Consider the following 22,735-nt stretch of genomic DNA (forward strand, 5'->3'; position numbering starts at 1 on the left):
ACTCTTCAGAAGGGAGGATTTGGGTGTGTCAGTGACTACTGCCTGCTGAAGACTTAACAAATAGAACTACACTGCAAAATGCAACAAACCACTAGTTAACTGCTAACATAGGATGGCCACAAACTGGTTACTGTTTGCTAAGAAGTACCTAAAAGAGCCCGCAGAGTTCTGGTAAAAGGTGCTGTGGACAGATGAGACCAAGATTCACTTGTATCAGAGTGATGGCAAGAGCACAGTGTGGTGGCCGAAAGGAACTGCCCCAGATCCAAAGCCTCCATCCTCATCTGTGAAACATGGCTGTGGGGGTGTTACCGTTTGGGCGTGTATCGCTGCTACATGTACTGGCTCACTTGTGTCGCCTTGCAAGGCTGCTGACCACAGGTCCAACCTTGACAACGGGCTGTGGGCCCATCAGTGTACTAGAATGGCACGTTACCTGGACGACACACCCAGTTGCGCAGTCACTAGAATGTTAAACTGGGCAGGGCGCAGGGTCCAAAATACCCTCATTTTGTCCAGAAGAGAGGGCGTGCGATGAGGGCTGGCCTGGCTCCTAGCTCAAAGGGACTTCCTCTCGTACGGGGTTGAAAACGAAGCTCTTTCGTGGAATGAGCCCCATTGTGAACCTGCCACAGTGAACCTCATTCCACGCATAGCTGCTTATCAAAATACCGTTAGTCATGCAGACCAACGCCTTCCCCCTGGCCACCGCCGAGCTGTTGGAGAGAAGCGCCTGCGTTGTGGCGCTTTGTCCCCGGTTCAGGCGGCGACCACACTCCGCGCCGCGCCGCTAATCTCGTCCGTCGTCCGGGACCGGCGTTGGGTATGCAGCCGGTTCTTCCGCACCCCGAACTCTGGATGTTCACAAAAATCGTTAATATTCCTGCGTATTTATACTGTTTTAAACGTGTCGTTGCATTGCAGGGCTACATGGCATTTGCAACTGTGACAGGGACAGGCCTCAAACCAGTGTTAATGTCTGCACATTTGTGTGAATTCCCCAGTCATGTTCAGTCTATGTAAACATGGTTGTTGAACAATCCACAGCTGCAGTACAGTGTTTTGTACTTTGCCTGCAGGTACATACAATAGCATGTTAGGCAGCAGTGCAAATATCTCATAGGAGTGTACAGAAGGGTGTGAGGGTGATGTCACGGGGGTGGGTGGAGCCAGCCGGCAGAGTTTAAATGCTTGTAAAGAGCTGCGTGTGGCACGTTGTCACAGAGATGTTCTCTGCGGACCAAGAGGCAAGCAGGCAAAGGGAAGGTGAGGTTTTGCCGTTTTCAGAAAATGATCCTTATCAAACTATTTCGGGTCCTTATCAAGCTGTGCTCTTTCTTGACCTTTAATGCAGAACAGTCACATGTTTCCATTTCTTTAAATGAGCTTCATCAGATCGGTCTGCACAATGCAGATTTTGATCTCGCTTATCAGAAAAGATTTTGTATGACAATTCTTGTATGAAAATAATGTTTGTAGACATCACGCAAGGTAAAAGCTATGGTGTTTATATTAAGTTGTTATTAAGAATTATTATTGTAACTTAAGTTACTGTAACAAGTTACTATAATATATCGTTATAGCATCATTGAAAAAGTTATTTCACTGAATAGAAAAAAATATATATATTTGTCAAAATAATACTTCTGTCACCCCAGACTACCAGAACAATTGTGACTGGTCAGGTGTGTTTCTTTGCTGACATTATTTACTTACAATAAGGTGACATTGGTCCTGATAAAAGATCAGTTTTTTCAGCACTTTTTTCCAAAAAACTTTCCAATCCATAATGTCACAATATAAAGGTTGTGCAACATGTTTCCACCTATCTGGCTGATAATAATAATAGTAATACATACCTGGCTTATCTAGCAGCCGCTGGACTGACACTAAGGGCACTGTTCCAATGTCTCCTACAGCATTCCAGTCATACCCAGCTCTCTCAGACCAGCTCCAAAGTGCTAGGCTGTGAGGGGACTGGGGAGTAATTCCAGTTATGCTAAGATACCGGATTTCCCTCATGCGAACGTGCAGTCCTGCGCATGCTGCATGTGTCACAGAAGATCTCTAAGAGTGAATCTTATTATTGATGAGATTTTTCTCAATTTTTGTTCTGTTTTTTTTCCTGACTGAATTATCTGATTTTTGAGGGGAGCTCTGTAAAAAAAAGGAAACGCATGAAAAACCTGAGGGGTAAGGTTACTGAGGGACGCTGGGAAATGGCAGGCATGTCTTTCCACTTGTTACTTCCTAGCTTCCTGAAAGAGACAGATGAATGTTATTAATGTTGTGATGGACACAGTTTCTCAAATGCAGTCAAAATGCTCTATGGGAAGGAACGGCTTAGAAAATATTGGCAAAGCATACTGAAACAAACAGTAAAACATACAAAAGTAAATATGTCTATAGTTATCATTACAATAACAATAATGTTTATGAATGTACATAACAAATTAAGCAATGATTGATAAGCATACTATTACATTATTAATAATAATAATAATAATAATAATAATAATGAGGTAAAGAAGAATAGTAGTCGTAGTTTTTGTGTGAATCAAATGTATCTTAGTCGATTCTCCCCGCTAAAAATATATTTTTTAAATTTAATTTGCCAAGGAACTTAACTCCTTTATAATTCAGCATTATTTGTTAAAATTATGTTTTTTCATTTGAATTATTTCCCAGTATAGGAGGCAGTGCATCTCTTTCCGCCTCTGCTGTCTTACAGGGACCACACATACTTTCTTTTTTTGGTAGTCATGTACTTTTTCCTTTTGTATCTCTTTCTCTGTCATCGGTGGCAGTGTAGTATAATGGGTAAGGAACTGGTCTTGTAACCTAAAGATCACAGGTTCAATTCCCGGATAGGACACTGTTGTTGTACCCTTGAGCAAGGTACTTAACCTGCATTGCTTCAGTGGAAGCATGGATGCTATATAAAAGTTGTGTAGGCTGCTCTGGAGGTCGCTCTACTAAATGCCAGTATTGTAATGTAAATCCAGTCTTTGGCTCAATTTTGCAATGGCTCAATTTTCCAGCGAATTTCCGGAGAATTTTCTCAGCATTTAGGCATGACACACGTCCCCAGCTGTGCCTTTGCTTTACACTCTGTGATTCACTGTGGTTGCAGGCTGACTGTGGTTGCATGTTTCTGCTCCTCCATTTGTGCTGTCCTTCCAGGCCTGAGGCTCAGGCATGTTAACCTGGAGCTGTGGGAGAACCTGGAGGCCCACCACACCCAGGGCCTGTCCTCCAGGGAGCTGGTGGTGAGGCGGGGCCAGCCCTTCAAGCTCACCCTGCTCTTCAAACAGAGGAGGTTCAACCCTCGCACGGACACCCTTCTCTTCAAAGCCCTCATCGGTGCGTCACTTGACATTCTCAGATTTTAACCAGTCCGAGCCTTTCCCCATGGAGATAAATTGATTTTGACTGCATGATGGGGTGGAGCCGTCACGTACTGTCAGTTATTTACTGATGTACAATGGTGATATCACTCTTTTGTTGAGAGGAACAAGTTCTGATTCTTTCATGTGACAGTGATTGACATTATCGCACCAAGCACTGGGTTCACAGAGCCTCCTCCTGTCGCTGCCCAAACTGACCCGTCTGTCTCTCCTCCCGGTCCCACACAGGTGACCTGTTTATGGAGTTCCCTGCCACTCTCTCAAAAGGCTCGTCCTGCCGTGAGTGGGGGGCCCAGGTCCAGCTGGGGGAGGTGCACCCCCTGTCGGTGGCGGTTCACATCCGGACTCCCCCCGAGGCCCCCGTGGGGATCTACAGCCTGCAGCTGCGCCTGCTGTCTCCCAACTGGCAGCAGAGCTACGCCATCGCGAGCTTCATCCTCCTCTGCAACCCGTGGTGCCAGCGTAAGTCACATGACCGCCTCCAACCCCCTCCCTCAAACAGACTGGGAGGGGCAGCGGTCCAGCAGGTGTTTTCCAGCGCACCCTCTGTTTCATTTATTTATTTATTTGAGCAACCAGTCCACGAAGAAAAACAAAGGTTGTTATAGTTACAGATGACATCATAGTGCAGAAAACTATGGCAGGGAATCAAACCCTCAGTCTCCTGCGGGGGTTGTTTGGGTGTTGTATAGGGGTTGAGTGCCAGACTCCCTATGGGATGTGCACTTATTTCATAACCAGGTTTTATTACCCATTAACCCATTTATTCTTTTTGTCCTAGTTTGGAATGCAGGTCTTATTCATAAGCCCATCCCACTGATAATAAGCTGCATTATCGTAACAAGCAGGGCCTTCGCTTCAAGTGCAGCAGGTAGATCACAGTTGCTTGATCTGCCAGAGGGGGCGCCCTTGTGCAGTGAGGCACGGACAGCCCAGGCGACGGAAACCCTCCCTCCCGGGGCGATGCAGCAGCCAATGACATCTCGCCCTGCATGGCTTGAGTGCTTCCCTTTTGAGCGCTCCTAAAGCCACACGGCTTTCTGCCATAGTGTTTCCGACTCTCCTAAAATCTGTGCGGCTTCCCTCTTACTCCACTCTTACTCTTGTGCAGGAAGGTGGCCGGTCTGGTTCAACGATTATTTGACCAGTGATCTGGCTGGAATTTTAGCCTGCAGCTGATGCTGCAGCCCTTCAGGGACCGACCCAGCTAACAATTTTAAATTTGAAGAGCATTCCCCTAATATTCTCGTTAGGTTAGAACATTAGCTTGGAATGTTCTGGGGGAATTTTTTGCAGCAAATTTTTTAAGTGTCCCCAAAGCTAGGGCTTGGGGATAACATTGATACAATCCTCTCTGATTTTATTAACGATCCTAGGGTAGTTAGCTCCATACAGTTGGTACAGTGATGCTGGCATAATGTTGCCCAAATATTTCATACTGACACTAAGCCAGTAAAATGGGACTTTTAGATTGATGTTAGATTTAGTTAAATAAGGAAGGACATCATCCAAATAGAGCAGGAGCTTATGTTCCTCCTCACCAACTTTTACTCCTTTGATTTTTACCTCATCTCTTATCAACTGAACCAACGGTTGTGTACATATGTCAAATAACAGAGGGGATTAATAACAATCTTGTCTGGTGACTCTCTCCAAAGCAAATAGATTGGAGATGTTGCCATTTACATGCACTGATGCTCTCAGATCAGAATACAGTACCATTATTAAGCAATGTTCTTTGGATTTCCTGGTAGGGCTTTGTGGGGGCGGGGCCTCTCATCATGCCTTGCAGCCCTTTGGATGAGAGGCTAGCTCCGCCCCTGCAAGGGCTGTGTAGCAATGATGACATTGTGGCTAGTTCTTCTATGTTAGCTGTGGTGTTCCTTAAAAGGTGTTGTGTTGTGTATTCCAGTGGATGCAGTGCACATCCCCTTCGAGGACCAGAGAATGGAGTACGTGAAAAATGACTTTGGTTTATTGTACATGGGAACTCCTCACAATGTGATCTCAAGACCCTGGGCCTTTGGTCAAGTAAGTGAGGAGTATCATCTGCAAAAAGAATTCAAATGAATCAAATCTATTTCCGTTTTGGGCATTGACCTAGAATTGATCCTAAAGATCCTATATCCTAGAATTGTTGCTGTTCTTTAAAGGCTACTATTAAATGTGTGTCCATAATGTCAAAATGGATCTGTCTTTTCTGAACTGTCACTCAGTGTGATTCTTTGTTTAAAATAAACATGTCTTTACTAAAAAGCACTCTCTAATCTTTTTTGGCAAATCAATTTTTTTCTATTAAAATCCCATTTCCCTTCATTTCATTGGTCTTCAGGTATAGTGGGACAGGGACAGCGAATAGGCTATTTGAACCATACGTCGTCCAACAACATGCACACCCAAACCAGACTAGCGCAGATGTACAGCAAGCAAGGTTAAAACAGATAATGAAAAAAGAACGTTAAAAAAATCTGCATATTTGAACATTTTTTATTTTGAGGCTAAAAATGAAAAATTTTTAAGAAGTTCATTTGATTTTTTGTTTTTGTACATGAAATGAAAAAACAAAATTACGACCAATTTATCAAGAAGCGTTTCTTCCATTTGGAATCCAATTACAGAATTATTAAATAGTACCTGGACCTGAATTGTCCCGATAATGGAGAAATGCCTTCGGTGTGGGCGCAGTGTTAGGCCGTATTTAATTGGTTGGTTGCTAACTGAGCACAGATCGGGTTGAAAGTGGATTAAACGGGGAAACCCTTTCCTCCCCTTCACTTGCTGTAGTATGAGAGGGGGATCCTGGAGATCTGCCTGGACATTCTGCAGGTGAGTCCGTACCACTGTCGAGACCGGCAGAGGGACTACGTTTCTCGTTCGGACCCGGTGTACCTGAGCAGGGTGGTATGTGCGATGGTGAGTTGTGTTCTTTTCAGTGTTTTTAAGTATTTTTCAGTGTTTTCCCAAGTTATCTTAGTTATCAAGTTAGTGCTTTGTTGAATTTTTTTTTAACACTTTGCACCAGATCAACTGCGAGGATGACCAGGGTGTCCTGAGAGGGAACTGGTCGATGAACTACGCAGACGGGGTTCCCCCGTCGGAGTGGACCGGAAGTGCAGATATCCTGAAGCGCTGGGCCGGGTCCAGGTTCAGACCGGTGCAGTTCGGCCAGTGCTGGGTCTTCGCTGCTGTCATGTGCACAGGTATGGAAGCTCTCTCAGGAGGAGCAGGTATAGAAATTTAGGAGGAGAAGGTGCGGAGCATCCCTCAGGAGGTGCACATTTGGAAACACTCCAGGTACAGAACCTCCAGGTACAGAACAAGAGCAGGTACAGAACCTGCCTCGAGAGGAACAGGTATGGAACCTTTCTGAGGAGGAGCAGGTATAGAACCTCTTTCAGGAGAAACAGGTATAGAACCTCTCTCAGGAGAAGCTGGTACAGAACCTCTCTCAGGAGAAGCTGGTACAGAACCTGTCTCAGGAGGAGCGGTACAGAATCAGTCTCAGGAGACGCGGTACAGAATCACTCTCAGGAGGAGCGGTACAGAACCTCTCTCAGGAGAAGTCTTACAGCCATTCCCCAGATTCCTCACCTTTCAGGGCAGAAGTAGAATGACAAGAATGACTCCACTCTCTGCAAACAACAATTCAAACATGTGCCAGGTGACCAGATCATGTCAGACTGTTTACATTCCAGTCCAGTCATTAATCCACGACTGTGGACATGCAGGCATTACTGGAAAGTTTGGGTAATGACCCCTGTACATGCACCTGTTGATGACATAATGATAAAGCAGTGTGGGTAAAAGGAAAATTACAAATGAAAGATGTATGGGAATTAAGACTTTACTCTGAAAATACCATTCTTTCATTGTTGACCAGGAAATTCCACCAGCTTCAAACGTTCATCAGACAATTTACAAAGTTACTGGAACCCGAGAAACCTTGGCACTGAATTTCATGCTTGTGTGTCTTAAGAGGTTCCAATTGGTAAGGGTAGGTTCTAGTGCAGACAATGGTACAGTTTGCCAGCTATTGGTATTCTGTTTTGGTCACGTCTACTTCATTAATATTCATAAGGAGACTGCTAATCAAAATGCTAGCTTCAGCAATGGAAGAGATGAAGTATCTATTGCTAACGACAGGGTTTCCAAACCTCAATCCTGAGGCTTCCCCCAAGGAATCTGGTTTTCATTCTAGTTAATATTTAGTCAGTTAAGTTCAGAAATTGATTTTAAAACAATTTAGTTTTAGCTCATCACCATTTGCTTTGTGTTTTAACTCTTCTCTTTGTTTTCCCACTAATGGACTAGTTTTGTTAACCAGGCGTCCACATTTTTAACAATTACGACTTAAACCACACTTTCAGCAGTAAGGACTTAAACCCCACTTCTAGCAATTAGGACCTAAACCACACTTCAAGCCTGTAGGTCTAAAAGTAACCTCTTTCAAAAGGAAATTAAGACTGTTTAGGGAACTGTTATGGTCGGGTTTTTAAATTAATATGGAACATTCATTCTTTGTAACATGAATATCTGCTCTTTATTCCTTTAAGGTAAGTTAAAAAGAAACCCATTTCTATTGGAGACATTAAAAGCATTGGATTAAGGCAATTAAAAACTGGTTCCCCCCTGGACCAGTGGTAGGAGCCCCAGCTTATAAACAATGTGCTGAATATCTCTTCAATAAATGGAGAATATGTGGTAGAAGTGAAGTGCTGCGGTATCTATGGTATTATGAACAGTCTTGGGCATCTCTGGTGTTTAGAGATCATGCAGGAACCAGTCTAGCCAGCCTGTAACTATTGTCTTCATGGTTCCTATCATGAGGAGGTTGATAAGATCACACAAGGAAGAGGAACTCCTCCCATTCATAATGCACCGTTGGTTACCTTGCCTTAATGATAAGATACCACAACTGCCCCAGGTTGTGACTTGATAGTTTTTTTTGTTTGTTGTTTCTTTTATTTTCTTTTTTCCTTTTTACCCTCACCCTTGTCTGTTTGTGTTTTTCTCTTCTCATCTTCATATTTTAGTTGTATTCCTCCCTCCTTTAAGTTTGTTCTCATTTTATTTTATCTCTTTCAACCCTTCTCTGTAGGACAGGGACCCCTCTACAAAGCGTAAGTCATTGGGTTAGCAATGGAACATAAGGGTTAGGGCACTAGGCTTGCAAATCTGAGTTTGCAGATTTGAATCGCAGCTACCCATTGTACAGCTGAGCGAAGATGCTTAGTCTCCATTGCTTTAGCAAATATCCAGCAGTATGAATGTAAGTGGCTCTGGAAAATAGCAGGAACTAAAGGCCAAAATATAAATGTCTATATTGAGTAGAGCCCAATGATTTTAATTTGCATATGTATGCCAGCACAAGTATGTATTTAATAATAATATATATTTTCTTAATAATAAACAAACAGAGTAAAGACCCCTTCGATGGGGGAATCCCAACAAAAACATCTCATTAAAAGACTGTAGGGAGTTTTGTGGAATCCTACTGTAGTAAATGTGCGCAATGCTGGGTCAGACTACGTAGCTCATTTCTTAGGGGTGTCATTTCTGGATTACTGTTTGCCAAAATTCTTGTCATACTTGGAGGGTTATATGCACCATTATCATTTTTTAAGAAGCTTGTTTCCCCCTCTAGTCATGAGGATCCTGGGAGTCCCTACTCGAGTGGTGACCAACTTCAACTCCGCCCACGACACCAACGGCAACCTCGTCATCGAAGAGTTCTACACGGACACGGGGGAGAAGCTCAACCTCTCCAAAGACAGCATATGGTCTGTCTGTCCCACAGGCACCATGACACTACACTTATCGAACTTGGCAGACGCTCTAATACAGAGTGACTCGCAAGGTCAGGGATTTCTTTTCAATCGGCAGCCATTTTAAACTTTGGAAACAAGGTGTGAAATCTCTTTAGCCAGTCATTGATTTAAATTAAGCACTTAAGTGGCAGGAACACAAAAAAATCAACAGACACAGTGGCTGCACCTGCAAAACGGGGAAGAACACCTGCGCTGCCATCAGAAATACTTGACTACAATAACATCATAGAGAAAGAGCTGTAGGCATATTCCTAACCAGGAACTGTGCAAAGTAGCTGGCTGATCAAAACAATGATTTTTAAAAAATCAATGAATACAATTTCACTACTATCAATAGTATCGTTACACTACAGTACTGTTACTATGACTATAAAAACATTCTAAAAAGCAAATGTGTTAAAGGTGTACTACAAAGTGGAAATGGTCTGCAGTCACCCACAGTGTGCTGGTGTGTGCTCTCCCAGATTTACAGTTTACACTCCCCAGTGGCAGAGCTGGCCTGCTGACCAGAGGTGGGTAACCCGGCTTCAAAGAGTAAAAAGACTGACCATGTATTTTCTCCACCACCATGCACTAAACCAGCTGACTCTAATTAGCATAACTCTTCAGCATGATAGGAGACCTAATTATTGTAATCAACTGGTTTAGTGCATGTTGGAGAAGGTAGCAAATACATGGTCAGTCTTTTTACTCTTTGAAGCCGGGTTACCCACCTCTGCTGCTGGCGTCATTGGCCATTCCCAACAGGGGAAAAAAATACAGACATTGGGGATACAAACCATTTTTGCACACTGGCCATTTTGGTTTTGATTGGTTAAAATATGCATGGCTGGCATAACTTGTGTTGAATGGACCCCATTGGGATAGTGAATCTCCCTTCACAAACACAGTTATTGCCCTGTTCCTCAGGAATTTCCATGTGTGGGTGGAGTGCTGGATGACCCGCCCGGACTTAGGCACTCAGTTCAGCGGGTGGCAAGTTCTGGATCCCACCCCACAGGAGAAGAGTGCAGGTCCGACTTAAGATAAGAATGTACTAAGCGTGATTCAGACTTAAAATAAGAACGCACTTTTAGATTCAAACTTGAGAATGCAAAAATTTACATTCAGATCTCAAATGAGAATGTGCAGTTAGATTCAGCCTGGAAATAAGAATGCACAGAGTAAGATCAGACTTAAAACATGCATGTGCAAAGTTAGAATCATACTTATGGACGTTCCATAATGATACACTGATAGATTCTTATTTGTTTATTTTTCACTGGGCATCATAATAGCATTAGTACAACATGCAATATACTGCATGCACCAAACACATTGTGTTGAATGTAGAGAAATGCTAGTTCTTAAGACGTCTTCCCTCACCAGAAGATTCATAATAGAGAATAGAAAATTGACTGATGGATAATAGATAATAGATTCAGGCAGCGATTAGGCAAAGATTAATTCAGACCTCAGAGAAGAATAGGCAAAGTTAGATTCAGACTCTACATTAAAATACTCAGAGTCCGGTTCAGACTTGAAATACAAACGCATCAGGGCAGATGCAGCAACGTTTCTGTGCTGGCTCTGCAAGACCTGCGGTCCCCAGGCCCAGTGACTGCGCAGCTCAGCTGGTGGACTGCAGTGTGACAAGAAGAGCCGGTTAGCCGCGCACGCTCTGATGTGCTGCAGGGTGTCAGTGACAGGACAGGCCTGTGTATACCGCTTACCTCTAATCAGGCTTAACTGTTTTTTGTGAAAACGCACGTGAAGCGCCTAAAACGCACTAACGGTAGCGCCCGTCCCCCACAGGAATCTACTGCTGCGGGCCTTGCCCCGTGGCCGCCGTCCGGAAACGGCAGGTGGACCTGGCCTTCGACACCCGCTTCGTCTATGCGGAGGTCAACGCCGACGTGCTGAGGGTCGTCGTGGCGAACGGGCGCGTGCTCGACCAGAGCCTGGACACGGAGCACGTGGGCTCCAGGGTCTACACCAAGAGCATCGGCGCAAACAAGCCCCAGGACATCACCTACGCCTACAAGTATCCGCATGGTGAGGAAGAGCCGCCATGTTGTGATGTGTCCACTGTCCCATAGCTGGAGTCACTTATTATAGTACATCCACGTAGATATAATAAACACATTATTTTTGTAAATATTTTTAATTGTATATAGAATCTTTTGCATGTTAGGGAGAAAGACATTTTTTTGATTTGGCACTGTACTCCACACTTTTAGATTTGTAATCAAACAATTCAGTGTGCAGACTGCAAGGTGGTAATTAAAGTCGGCACACCATGTACTAACAACTTTTCTCCATCAATAAATACCAACACATTTTTATTGACTTATTATTATTGAAAAATAATGTCTTCTTGAATAAGATTTATAAACACAGTATCATAATTGTATCAGCCCTTCATAAATAATGAAAACAATTAGTTCTTGGTGGCGGCATCAGCCTTCTGGACCCCACTGTGTATATATACATACAATTTGACCTGAGAGATAAAACTTCAGAGCCACTGACATCCGCTCTGTCTCTCTGTCTGTATGATGTACATGTGCAAACACATATCGGGGAGCAAATGTATGCAAAAAACTAATATAATGCACAACTCAAATGAAACTTATGAAGAAGTACGCTGCACTTGAACAACTACTTAAAGTGATCCTAGCTTTGCAGCATCACAACCTATTTCTCCAAAGCAGAGGTATCAGACAGACTGGAAGGCCAGGCTGAATTGAAAAGAACAGCATGCTCCACCCAGCATTTCAGGACAGAAGTGTTAGAAGATGATCAATTTCAGTTTTTTTCCCCCCCTCCCTCTGCTTTTTCCGCTTACCTTTATTACAGTGATGCCTCCACAGGTTCACACGAAGCGGACAGTGTTAAAGCAGGGGTCGTGATAAATGTCAGCCGCCATTGTGACAAAGCACTTTTTTCCGGCACGGCTTCATTAGTTTTCCCACGGGCCATACTTCTCTGTCAGCCGTGCGTAAACGCTGCGGCAGTTTGTGGATGCTCCCTGAACCGTTAGCGCTCTGGTCACAAAGGTGTCACAAGCTTTACGAACGCCTCATGAAAATTCATTAAATGTGAAATGTTGGTCCTGTTAGGAAATTTCTTTTTTATATGCAGTACCTTGAAAAAAGTATTCAAACCCCATGAAAGTTATATATTTTTTTAACCTTTATTTATACAGGGTAGGTTGATGCAGCACATATGCTCATTTACAGCAATGACCAGTTCATTTTGCCCCAGGTAGCCTAATCTGCGTGTCATTGAATTGGATCCTGTCTTTGTACAGAACTGTCACAGTTACTTTACTGTTACCCAGATATAGGCCAATTGTGCCTTTATTACAGTTTTTTCATCTGTGTAAACTTTGAGCTTCCAGATCACAGGGGTTGCATACTTGTGCAAACAGCATAGTCACCTTAAAGTAATACATTTTGAATTTCATTGTTGTTAAACAAAATATTGCATAGAAAAAACTTCAGTGCATCATATGTAATTCAGTAAAAATCTGTGAACAATTTATGAAAGCCTTGTTACAAAGTTAACTTTGCTCACACACACTCAGACATCAGATGTTATACTTTAGCACAACAAACAACTGAAATAATGAAGTCTTTTTCTCATTATTTGCCCTCTTTTTCAGGAACTAAACAGCATTCAAAATGCAGCCAAAGTAAGGATTTTTGTGCTTATTCTATCTTAGCAATAGTCTTAGCACTGTTCTGTCTTTCGCTTTATTCAGTCTGAGGACAAATGGTTTTTCCTTTAACTTTAAATATTGACTTTACTGGCATTTAGTAGATGCCCGTATCCAGAGTGACTTTTTGTGTGACAGTTTGAACATAAGTGCAAAGATCAGTGATTATAGGGATCAGGGATTATACTACCCTAGAGGGTGAGAGTCTAGTCCGAATAGAGACAGCAAGTGGAAGAATCACAAACTTGTCATCTACCCGACTGAACATTAAACTGAGTTATATTCAATAACAATAGCCCCCTAGTGAGTGATAAACTCACACACAGCACGATATTGAGAATGGAGAACATTGATAATATTTAGCCTACAGGTAACATATTCTCAATGTTGTCAATTCTCAATATTGTGCAGTGTGTTTTTGAGTGCTGTACATATTTTCAACGTCCTCAAGTCTCAATATTCTTAATTGTGAATATGTACAGCACTGCACAGCACCTAAAGACACACAGCACAATATTGAGAACTGCAGGTTCTGAGAGAAGAACAAAAGAAAAAGAATTTGCACATAGCTAGGTGTCAGGGCTAGGTGAAAGTGCTGAAGAGACAATTTAAGCAAGTCTCACTGTTTCCACCATTCAGAGAACATTGTAAAAGGCAGGGACTGAAGGATGTTGGCTGTAAAAATAAAAGCTAGAAAATCGTTTGTTATTTATAAAGTAAAGGCTTATTTTTCTCATGCAGAACTGAAACATGCGGGTTGTTTGTGGGCTGTTTGACGCCCCCCTTTGTCTCTGAAGGATGCAAGCAGAGTTTGGACGTCTCCCTGTCCATCGAGCAAGTGCCCGCAGCCGGCAAGGACGGATCCTTCTCCGTCACCATCACCAACAAAGAGGGCCGGCCCAGGGTCCTGAAAGAGCGTGCCAATGCCCAGGCCAAGGAGTACTGCGGTGGTCCCCTGAAGACCTTCTGGGAACTGCACACCCATCTGCAGATCGCACCACGGGGAGGTACGTTAGCATGCACGCGCGGGCACACTTACACGTGTAGATGCTTACATATGCACACACACACATACACATGCACACACGCGCACGCAAGCATACTCACATATGAGCACATGCGCATGCTTACACATGCATACACACGTATATGCATACATATGCACACATGCATGCATACACACGCACGAAGGCATACTCACAAATGCACACACACATGCTTACACATGCATATACATGCACACACACACACACACGTGCACATGCACTCACACACACAAACACACAAGCAGGTACTTATGCATGCACTCACATGCACATACACCCACATATTTACACGTCCACATGCAGTACACACAGGCACAATCACACATGCACACACTCATGCACATACTTGTACATGTACACGTATACCCTGCACATGCACACACACACCCATACTGTACTTACGCATGCACACATGGTCACACGCATGCACACATACTTACATGCGCACATAGTTACACATGCACACAGGCATATGTGCAAACATACGCACATGCACATACTTTCATGTGCTAAAACACACACATGCCCATGCACACACGTATACACATGTATGCAACGCTTACACACACCTGCATGCAAACATATGCATGCACATACCTGTGTGTTTATGCACGCACACAGGCATTTGCACAAGTATGAATGCACAATTTCACTCATGCATGCACTCACAAATGCACAAGCATACATGAACCCACATACACACACGTGGATGCAGGGACCAAAGCACACAAACTCTTACACATAGGTGCATGCACTCTAGAATAGGCACATTGAAGAAATTTTTTTTTTTTTTTTTGAAACTCTGGTTATTTCTGCACCTGAGTTAGACTAAATCCACAAACCCCTCATTCCACAGATTTCAGACCATCTCAGTCTAGGAAGGCCTCAGTTCACTTGAAGGCCTCTTGCAGCCTCTTGGGTCTTTTGAAAGCAATTTTGTCCTTCTAGTCGAAATCTTCTGGCACATTTATACATTTACCGCTATAAGCCCACTTGGATTTCTTGAACAAATTGAAATCAGAAATTTGTAATCTTTGAGGTGATCTTTTTTTTTTCTTTTCCGTGTGCAGTTTTAACGGTCCGCCACCTCATCCCGTGCTCACAATTCGAGCTGACCCTGGGGGCGGGCGCCCTTGTGAACCTGGCGGTGGTCATAAAGGACGTGAGGACGTCCGAACGAGCGCTGGTCTCAGAGGAGCTCAACGTTACCAGCCCTGAGATCTCAATCCGGGTCAGTGCTGGGGTCAAAGGTCACGGTCCCCACATTAAGACCGTTTAAACGACGCAGTGGACCTCCCCCCCTGGGGACCAGTAATGTTGTTCTATTACGATCATGAGACTGCTTGCTACAGTGGTAAACGGTATTAACGTTACCAAAACAGAGCCTGTGGATTCTGTGTTTTGTCTATGTCACGGTGTGGCATGTATTTCCAAGGGGGTCATGGCGCATATGGTCCATTAACATTTCATTCTGCTTCTGAAAATGCTAGCTAACTTAGTTATAATAAATAGAAGCCGTCGTACATCAAGCTTGGTTTAGCTAAGACGCTCCTCGGCAAGGAAAATGTTCTGGGCGAGTTCTGGTTTTTTATGCCGAGAGGCTCAGTGGAAAGTGAACGAAAATGTAACATAGGCCAGTATCAATTAAAGATCCTAAATTTGGCATTGTTGATATTAGTAAAAATGCTACAAAGTAGTATTGCATAAATTATGCATATATCTGTCTTCTTTACGTTCTGTACCTGTATTTATGTTTCAAAAAGGAAAACACTTTAATTACGGCTTTTTAAAGTTAATTTATTTGTATTCATCTGAATTTTGAAACCTTACAATATTTTTAAAAATAATTTTAAAATTATTTTTAAAAATAATTTGTCAGCTTTTGTTTACAAACCCTGACCCACCCCCCACCCCCACCCCCACCCCCCCAATCAAAAATGAGAAGAAAAGCCGGGGGATTTATCCTTCATGTGTAACAAATCCAAGCAAATGTCACTTTCGTTCAAGGAGCTCCCTGAAAATTCAGCATATGGAGCACACTGTGGTTTTGTTTAATCAGGGTCTCAGTCTGCTCTTGTTTTACAATGCAAATAATTTCGAATTAATCCCGCAGAAGTCTAGTTTAAATATCACGGACGCTGACAGATGTTCTCTGAGGTCTTAAAACATTTTTCGAGAGAATGACAAGCTTGTGTCATCTAGGTTGCGGACGGTGACTACCTGATACAGAACAAAGATCACAGGGTCCACGTTTCCTTCACCAACCCGTTCCGCACACCCTTGAGCAGCGCCACGCTGACTGTTGAAGGCTTCGGTCTCATCGAGGGGAAAGTACAATCAAAGTAAGTGCTGTACACAAAAAATTATTAACATCTTATTATGATGTAAAAAATCTCACATGGTCATATTGTCAGCATTGTAAAAAAAAAAAGGAAACCTTGCACGTCTATGTTTTTTTCTTGAATTGAAGGCTTTTGTCACCAATAGAATGTTCCATAATGAAAGTCCTGTGTGATTACAACATTCAAGGGCCATATTTACTAAGCATGCCACACATTACAGACAGGGCCGCAAAATTCCGTGTCGCCACATTGCATGGAGTATTTACTAAGACTGCTTATGTGAATGAGCACAGCCGCAGTGAGTAAATTTAAATGCACTGCCGGTGTTTAAGATGTGCGCGGTTCCAGCGAGAAGAGAAGCTGTATGGGAGGAAATCGCTGCTAAAATAAACACTGTCAGTGAAGTGAAAAGATCTACAACTGACTTAAAAAAACATTGGCAAGGCATAAGGCAACGTACCAAAGAAAATATGGCACATAATAAAATCATTAACAAAAGCGATAGGTTAACCCAAAGTGCATAGTTTTGTAATAGCTGTCTATGGGTGGTAGTTTCTACAAACTGGCCCTTCTACTACTACTACTGCGCTGCAGCTTATAGTGAAATTTGACCCTGAAATCCGTTACTAGCTGCAGAATAGCAGCAGAAGCAGATAAGCCAGTTTATGAAAAGCACTGCCTAAAGACAGCTATTACAGAATTGTGCACTTTGCGTGAACTGTCCCCTTAAATTTGATTTATTTTGGTGCGGGAAGAAACTAAGGTGAAAACCTCAAACGAGGCTCGTGAGAAAAAACTTCGCAAATCACTTCTGCATGCTTCTGTCTTCCATCGCTTTTGCGTGGGCTCAGGAGCCCCATCCTCCTCCTCTCCCTCTGCACTTCAAACCGTCCCACTGCCATGTCCATCTTGTGCTGGAAAGTTAGCACCTCCTTGTCCCAGATCCCCTATGCTGTAATGGCCGCCAGCCATGATAGATCAGCTGTAGCAGGTCATACGCATACATTTCCATTCTCTCCTCCCACATTTTTACAGGCTAACATCAGTACGCCCTAAAGTACGTATGCGTTAACCCAGACACGCACATTTTAGGGATGCCATTTTTAATTCATTTTACCAGCGCAAACCTGTGGTGCGCCACTACAGTGTATGGAAAAACGCTATTTGTCTCATTGGTGTTTATAAAAGCCCTGCAAATCCTCAGTAAATAAGTCTCTAGTAATGTAATAATACAACAGTTGCTCCTCAGACTTTGGCTTTTTGAAGATGCAAGGTTTTCTGAAGGCAACAATGATATATATACTATTTTTTATTTACATTATTTACATTTTGCTAAATAAAATGTCACCAAGTTGTATGTACAGTGATGAGTTTATAAAACCCCAATACTGGTGTCAGTTTTCCTTTCTTGAGGTGAAATACCATTTCTGTCTCATTCAATCTGACCATTACAAGCAAACTTACACCAGATTGAATTTCTTCCTCATGCACGGCTGTGCTGCCAACATTATAAATGAGTTTCCCAACGTTAGAGACAGAGAGCCTGAGGCACACATTTGCGCTGGTAATTACCACACAGTTCTGTGCGGCTGCATGCATCGACAGTAGCAGTTCGACGTCTTCAAAATTTGCATTTTGAAAGTATGTGGAGAGCGGCACCTGTGACACTTTCCTGTGAAGGCAGGTTTGCTCTGAGCTCGCCTGAGACCTGAGCAATGATAAGGTCTGGGGAGTGGCTCCTCAGTTGTGCAGGAAAGGAGCTGATTGGTCAAACCCTCACCTCTATGTTCAGCCACCCTCCTCTGCATCAGCTGAACTCTGCCTCTTTTTGATGGTCCCTCCCCCCCCCCCCCCCCACAGGGCCTACCTCCTGCAGTCTGGGAAGACCATGGAGGAAACAGTCACCATCACGCCCAAGGAGGTGGGCACCAAGGTCCTGCAAGCCAGCCTCGTGTTCCAGAACGGCCCGGCTGTCATCCAAAGCTTCCACACCGTCTTCGTGTCGACGCATTAGGCCCCGCCTCCCTGTCCACATTCTGGGACTTCATTGGCAGGAATGTACCATTTTAAAGGGAATCACAGGGACAATATCACTGTCTGTTTTTCCAGTATATTTTTAGACGACCCAGATGGTCTACTCCGGTGTTCCTTCCGTCCACCACTTTCTTTACTGCAGGAGCTTCTTGATGGGTAACAGGGGTTTTCAGGTGTTTCTGAACATTCATTGAGTCTGTGCTAGTGCTTGGCCACACCCCAAAATTAATTTTCAGAGGATGCGTCCAATTGGAATGTTTCACTGTCAGCTGCAGGGAGACAGAGCTGTCAGTGTTAACAGTACAGAACTGACCACCTGTTTAGTCTATAATAATATCTATTTTTTTTTTTTTTCCTTTTTATTTTGTGTATTTGTGTATGCTGTAGATTGCACAATGCTGTATATTAAATCTTTTTTATGTTGTTTTCCTTCTTTACTGTGTGTCATGACAACATAACTGAGAGACAGTTACAGATTTTGGCAACACTTTAGTTCTCTTGTGTTATAATGGATTATCATTTTGTGTTCGTGGGTTATAATGGATTATCCTTTTTGAATTTTCCCTTTTGGAAGGGAAGCTATAGCCCATTATTATAAACTGTCAACAACTCACGACTTCCTGGTACCACATATTAGTGTGCATTCTACATGTAAATATGTCTGAAATTATAAAATATTTTTGTTATCATTTGCCCCTTTCAGATGCATCAGAAAAATTATTTTTTTTGTTCTGTACAAATTATTAATACAATAATAGTAAATAAATGAAATATAAGTATTAATAAATGAAATACAAGTTTGAAGTTTACCTCTAATCCTTATGGGGAAATAATCATGTTTTATTTAGTCTTTGAGTATTCTGAGTGCCAGGCAGCATAACCGTAATGTAAATTTTGCGAAAACTGACTAAGATGACACATTAATTAAAATGATACTTCTGCTCCTCTTCTGCTGATGAGAAGTAATGTTAACAAGAGAAGGCTATTATTTTTTAAGTAAACCTAATCTTTTTGTGTTATTGTAGGTAGAAATTGTATAAATTGAAAAACATGTTTAGACTTATACAAGCGGCCTTATACTTTTGGCCTGTACAGTATGATACATCTGCTCCTCTCCTACATAAAAAAACTTTGGTCAATGTGATAAATAAGTGGAGCATTTCTCATTCCTGTTTAAAAAAAAATAATTCTCATCACTTCAAGAAAATGGCTGTCGAGACCTCACCACTGGGGTCCGGCTTGACAGCCATTTTGACATGTTGCTGTCTCATGGGGGAACCACTTTTCCTCTCCTTTTCTCCCCAGTCCTGCTCATGCTGCAGAGCATGCGCCGTCCTCCATAGCATACAATGTCAGCCACTGCTTTTTATCACATAGAAGGAGTCTGCGCAGACAGGAGTCGGAGAAAGACACGTCGTACTCAGCTGAACAGGAGGACTTATGGGAACCCGGCCGACAGATGGGAGTCTCTGACGCGTGATGACAAATCATCTCCCCAGCTGGCTGAATCCTGCCCTCTGGTGTGGCCCCGCAGGGCTGCCGGCCACAGTCAGCGTTCCAGACCGTGGGGCCCGTCCACACACTGGAACAGTGCCTTCACAGATACCAGACCATATGGCCCGTCCACACACTGGAACAATGCCTTCACAGATACCAGACCATATGGCTCATCCACACACTGGAACAGTGCCTTCACAGATACCAGACTATATGGCCCATCCACACATTGGAACAATGCCTTCACAGATACCAGAGTGTATGGCCCATCCACACACTGGAACAGTGCTTTAATAGATACCAGACCATATGGCCCATCCACACACTGGAACAGTGCCTTCACAGATACCAGAGCGTATGGCCCATCCACACACTGGAACAGTGCTTTAATAGATACCAGACCATATGGCCCATCCACACACTGGAACAGAGCCTTAACAGATACCAGACCGTGGGGCCCATCCACACACTGGAACAGCGCCTTAACAGATACCAGACTGTGGGGCCCATCCATGCACTAGAACAGCTCCTTAACAGATACCAGACTGTGGGGCCCATCCACACACTGGAACAGCGCCTTAACAGATACCAGACTGTGGGGCCCATCCATGCACTAGAACAGTGCCTTAACAGGATGAATAACCCAGCAGCCCTACTCCAATTCCATCCTGCAAAAACTGCTAAAATCAGCCCCGTCTGTTAAAAAGAATGAATCCCCGCAATGTTTAAAATATTAATGCACGCATACTCTGGCAGCTAGGGTCTATTAGCGTAAGTAATAGCAGTAGAATTCCTTTCTGGAGCCTCTGGGTATAACGTGAATCATGAAATAATAATTGCGGGTGAGGGGAGACTAGTACTGGCGACCTCTTAAAAAGACATTGATTTTTCCCCCAGTGTTGCAGGTCTCTGCGCACCGGTCCTCTGGATCTTCCAAGGGCAATGCACGGCTGAGAGGGGGCATGAAGATCAAATAAACCGGCTTCTGCAGACATGCTTGGATCCCGCGCGGTTGGCTCCATCCTTCAGAATGATCACTGTTTGCTCAGCAGCACCCTTAGCTGAGGCTGTCAAAAACTGCCTGTGCTTAGATCCTTGCCAGTATTTTCATAAGATGAACTCAAGCTCATTTTCAGCAGGGTCATTCTGTAAGTGAACAGATCACACCCCCATTGTCCTCTGCAGGCACTGGAGGACGTTGGTTTTTTTTTTCCCAAGAAAGAGGTCTGAAGGCTATTTCTGGGAAAAATATTCATAGCCTAACACCATTGGCATGTACTGTAAATAAAATAGGCACTAGAGTTGCAAGAAATATAGCAAAGAAGACAGAGTTAGGCTTATGATGTGTGGAGCAAAATAAGCATATTGTGGCAAGAAGGTTATTCCAAGCAAAAAATTGCAAAGAAGTTTAAGATTTCCAGGTGCATTGCTCAATGCTCACTCAGAAGGGTCCAGCTGATAGGCAGAAATTTTAACAGGAAAAGACCATTATTTTTTTAACTAAAACTCATTTTTTGTGTTATTGTAGGAAGAAATTGTAGAAATATAAAATAATGTTTATACTTTTGGCCTGTACAGTATGCCACATGTCCTTGGTAGGAGGCCAGTCTGTTTTCACCAGAGCTGTGACTTCTACACAATGCACCACAATATCATTGTTCTAGATTTCCTTAGTGCGCACATGTTTTATTTAGAAGCTGCCCACAGACTGTTTGTCCAGTCAAAAGTGTGAAGGCTAAAGCCTAAATTAACAGTAACAGTATTTTTTCTTCTTCTACTTCTTTTCTTCTTCTTCTTCTTCTTATTATTATTATTATTATAGCAATCATGCTTGCCTTGTACCATAATGTCAGTAGTAAGAGCATTGTACAAGGAGAGACAGAGAGAGACAGAATGTTTTTTTCATTTCTCAGCACAGCAGTGTACGACTGGCAGCTTAAATGCTAAACCACTTGAACATTATAAAATAAAAAAGATAGAATATATATAGAAATAACAGAAAAAATGTAATGAATATTTAAATGTTGAATGCAAATTGGATCGCACATCATCAAGGGACCACTCTTCTGATGCTGTTGCGGCGAAGCTGGCGAGAGGTGGAGCGGGAGAGCAGCGATTCCCATTTCCACATCCAGCACGCAAGCCCTGCAGCTCCCGGAGAATTCCCAGCATGCTTCACTGTTATATCGGGAGTGTAACACTCGGGCTATTTATAGCAGGAAGAAGTGTGGCCATTCCCTCCGATCTTTAATAAGATTGAATGCTGTGCACTGAACCCGAAGGTCTGGGTGTCCCCTTACGGCACAGCCCAGTTCCTGCCAAATGAAGCCGCTACTGTTTGAATTAGAAGCGGCCCCTCTCGTGATCTGTCATGCTCCTTCTTATGGATGTTTTTTCTCCGTTCGTTTCTTTATCATTTTTTAAATTTCAGAATGTAAAAAATAAAAAAAATAAACAAGCCACTGGCTAAACCGCTGTAAAAAGCTCACCGAGTCGCCTTGCTTCTCTTCCTCTGGAAAATCCATCAAGTTATTTTTTGCAATTGTTTTATTTGTACAATTATTTTATAGATTCCATTTTGAATTTTTGTTTGTTTGTTTGTTTCCTGTGTTAGGCAAAATGTTGTGTTTTATCAGACTGCGTTACAAAAACAGCCATTGTTACACCCCCCCCCAAACTCCAGTTCCAGACAGCAGCAGTGTCTGCTGCTTTACGGTTGTTTCAGCACTTAAATCGAGCACTTAATTTAAGATCGGCTGGATAAAGAGTCCACACACCTGGTTCTCAAGGCCATAATTGACTACTGATTGAGAGAAAACCACAACCATCAGCAGATGCTGTGCCCCACCAGGACTGTAGTTTGAGATGCCTTCCCTTAAAT

The 22,735-nt window shown here is 43.1% G+C and overlaps 1 protein-coding gene across 1 annotated transcript; it reads left to right on the forward strand.

Moving 5' to 3' along the window:
- Nucleotides 1–1,203: 1,203 nt before the first annotated feature.
- Nucleotides 1,204–19,077, forward strand: LOC118207589 (protein-glutamine gamma-glutamyltransferase 5-like). Its single transcript, XM_035381342.1, has 14 exons — nt 1,204–1,266; nt 3,184–3,363; nt 3,636–3,869; nt 5,320–5,438; nt 6,192–6,320; nt 6,430–6,607; nt 9,052–9,187; nt 10,145–10,248; nt 11,030–11,269; nt 12,882–12,911; nt 13,733–13,942; nt 15,052–15,212; nt 16,184–16,323; nt 18,184–19,077. Exons 1-14 carry the CDS (start codon nt 1,227–1,229, stop codon nt 18,335–18,337), a joined length of 2,055 nt encoding a protein of 684 aa, XP_035237233.1. The 5' UTR covers nt 1,204–1,226; the 3' UTR covers nt 18,338–19,077.
- Nucleotides 19,078–22,735: the final 3,658 nt, after the last annotated feature.

Source organism: Anguilla anguilla, chromosome 11, assembly GCF_013347855.1.
Source record: "Anguilla anguilla isolate fAngAng1 chromosome 11, fAngAng1.pri, whole genome shotgun sequence".
In the NCBI taxonomy this organism is placed as follows: Eukaryota; Metazoa; Chordata; class Actinopteri; order Anguilliformes; family Anguillidae; genus Anguilla; species Anguilla anguilla.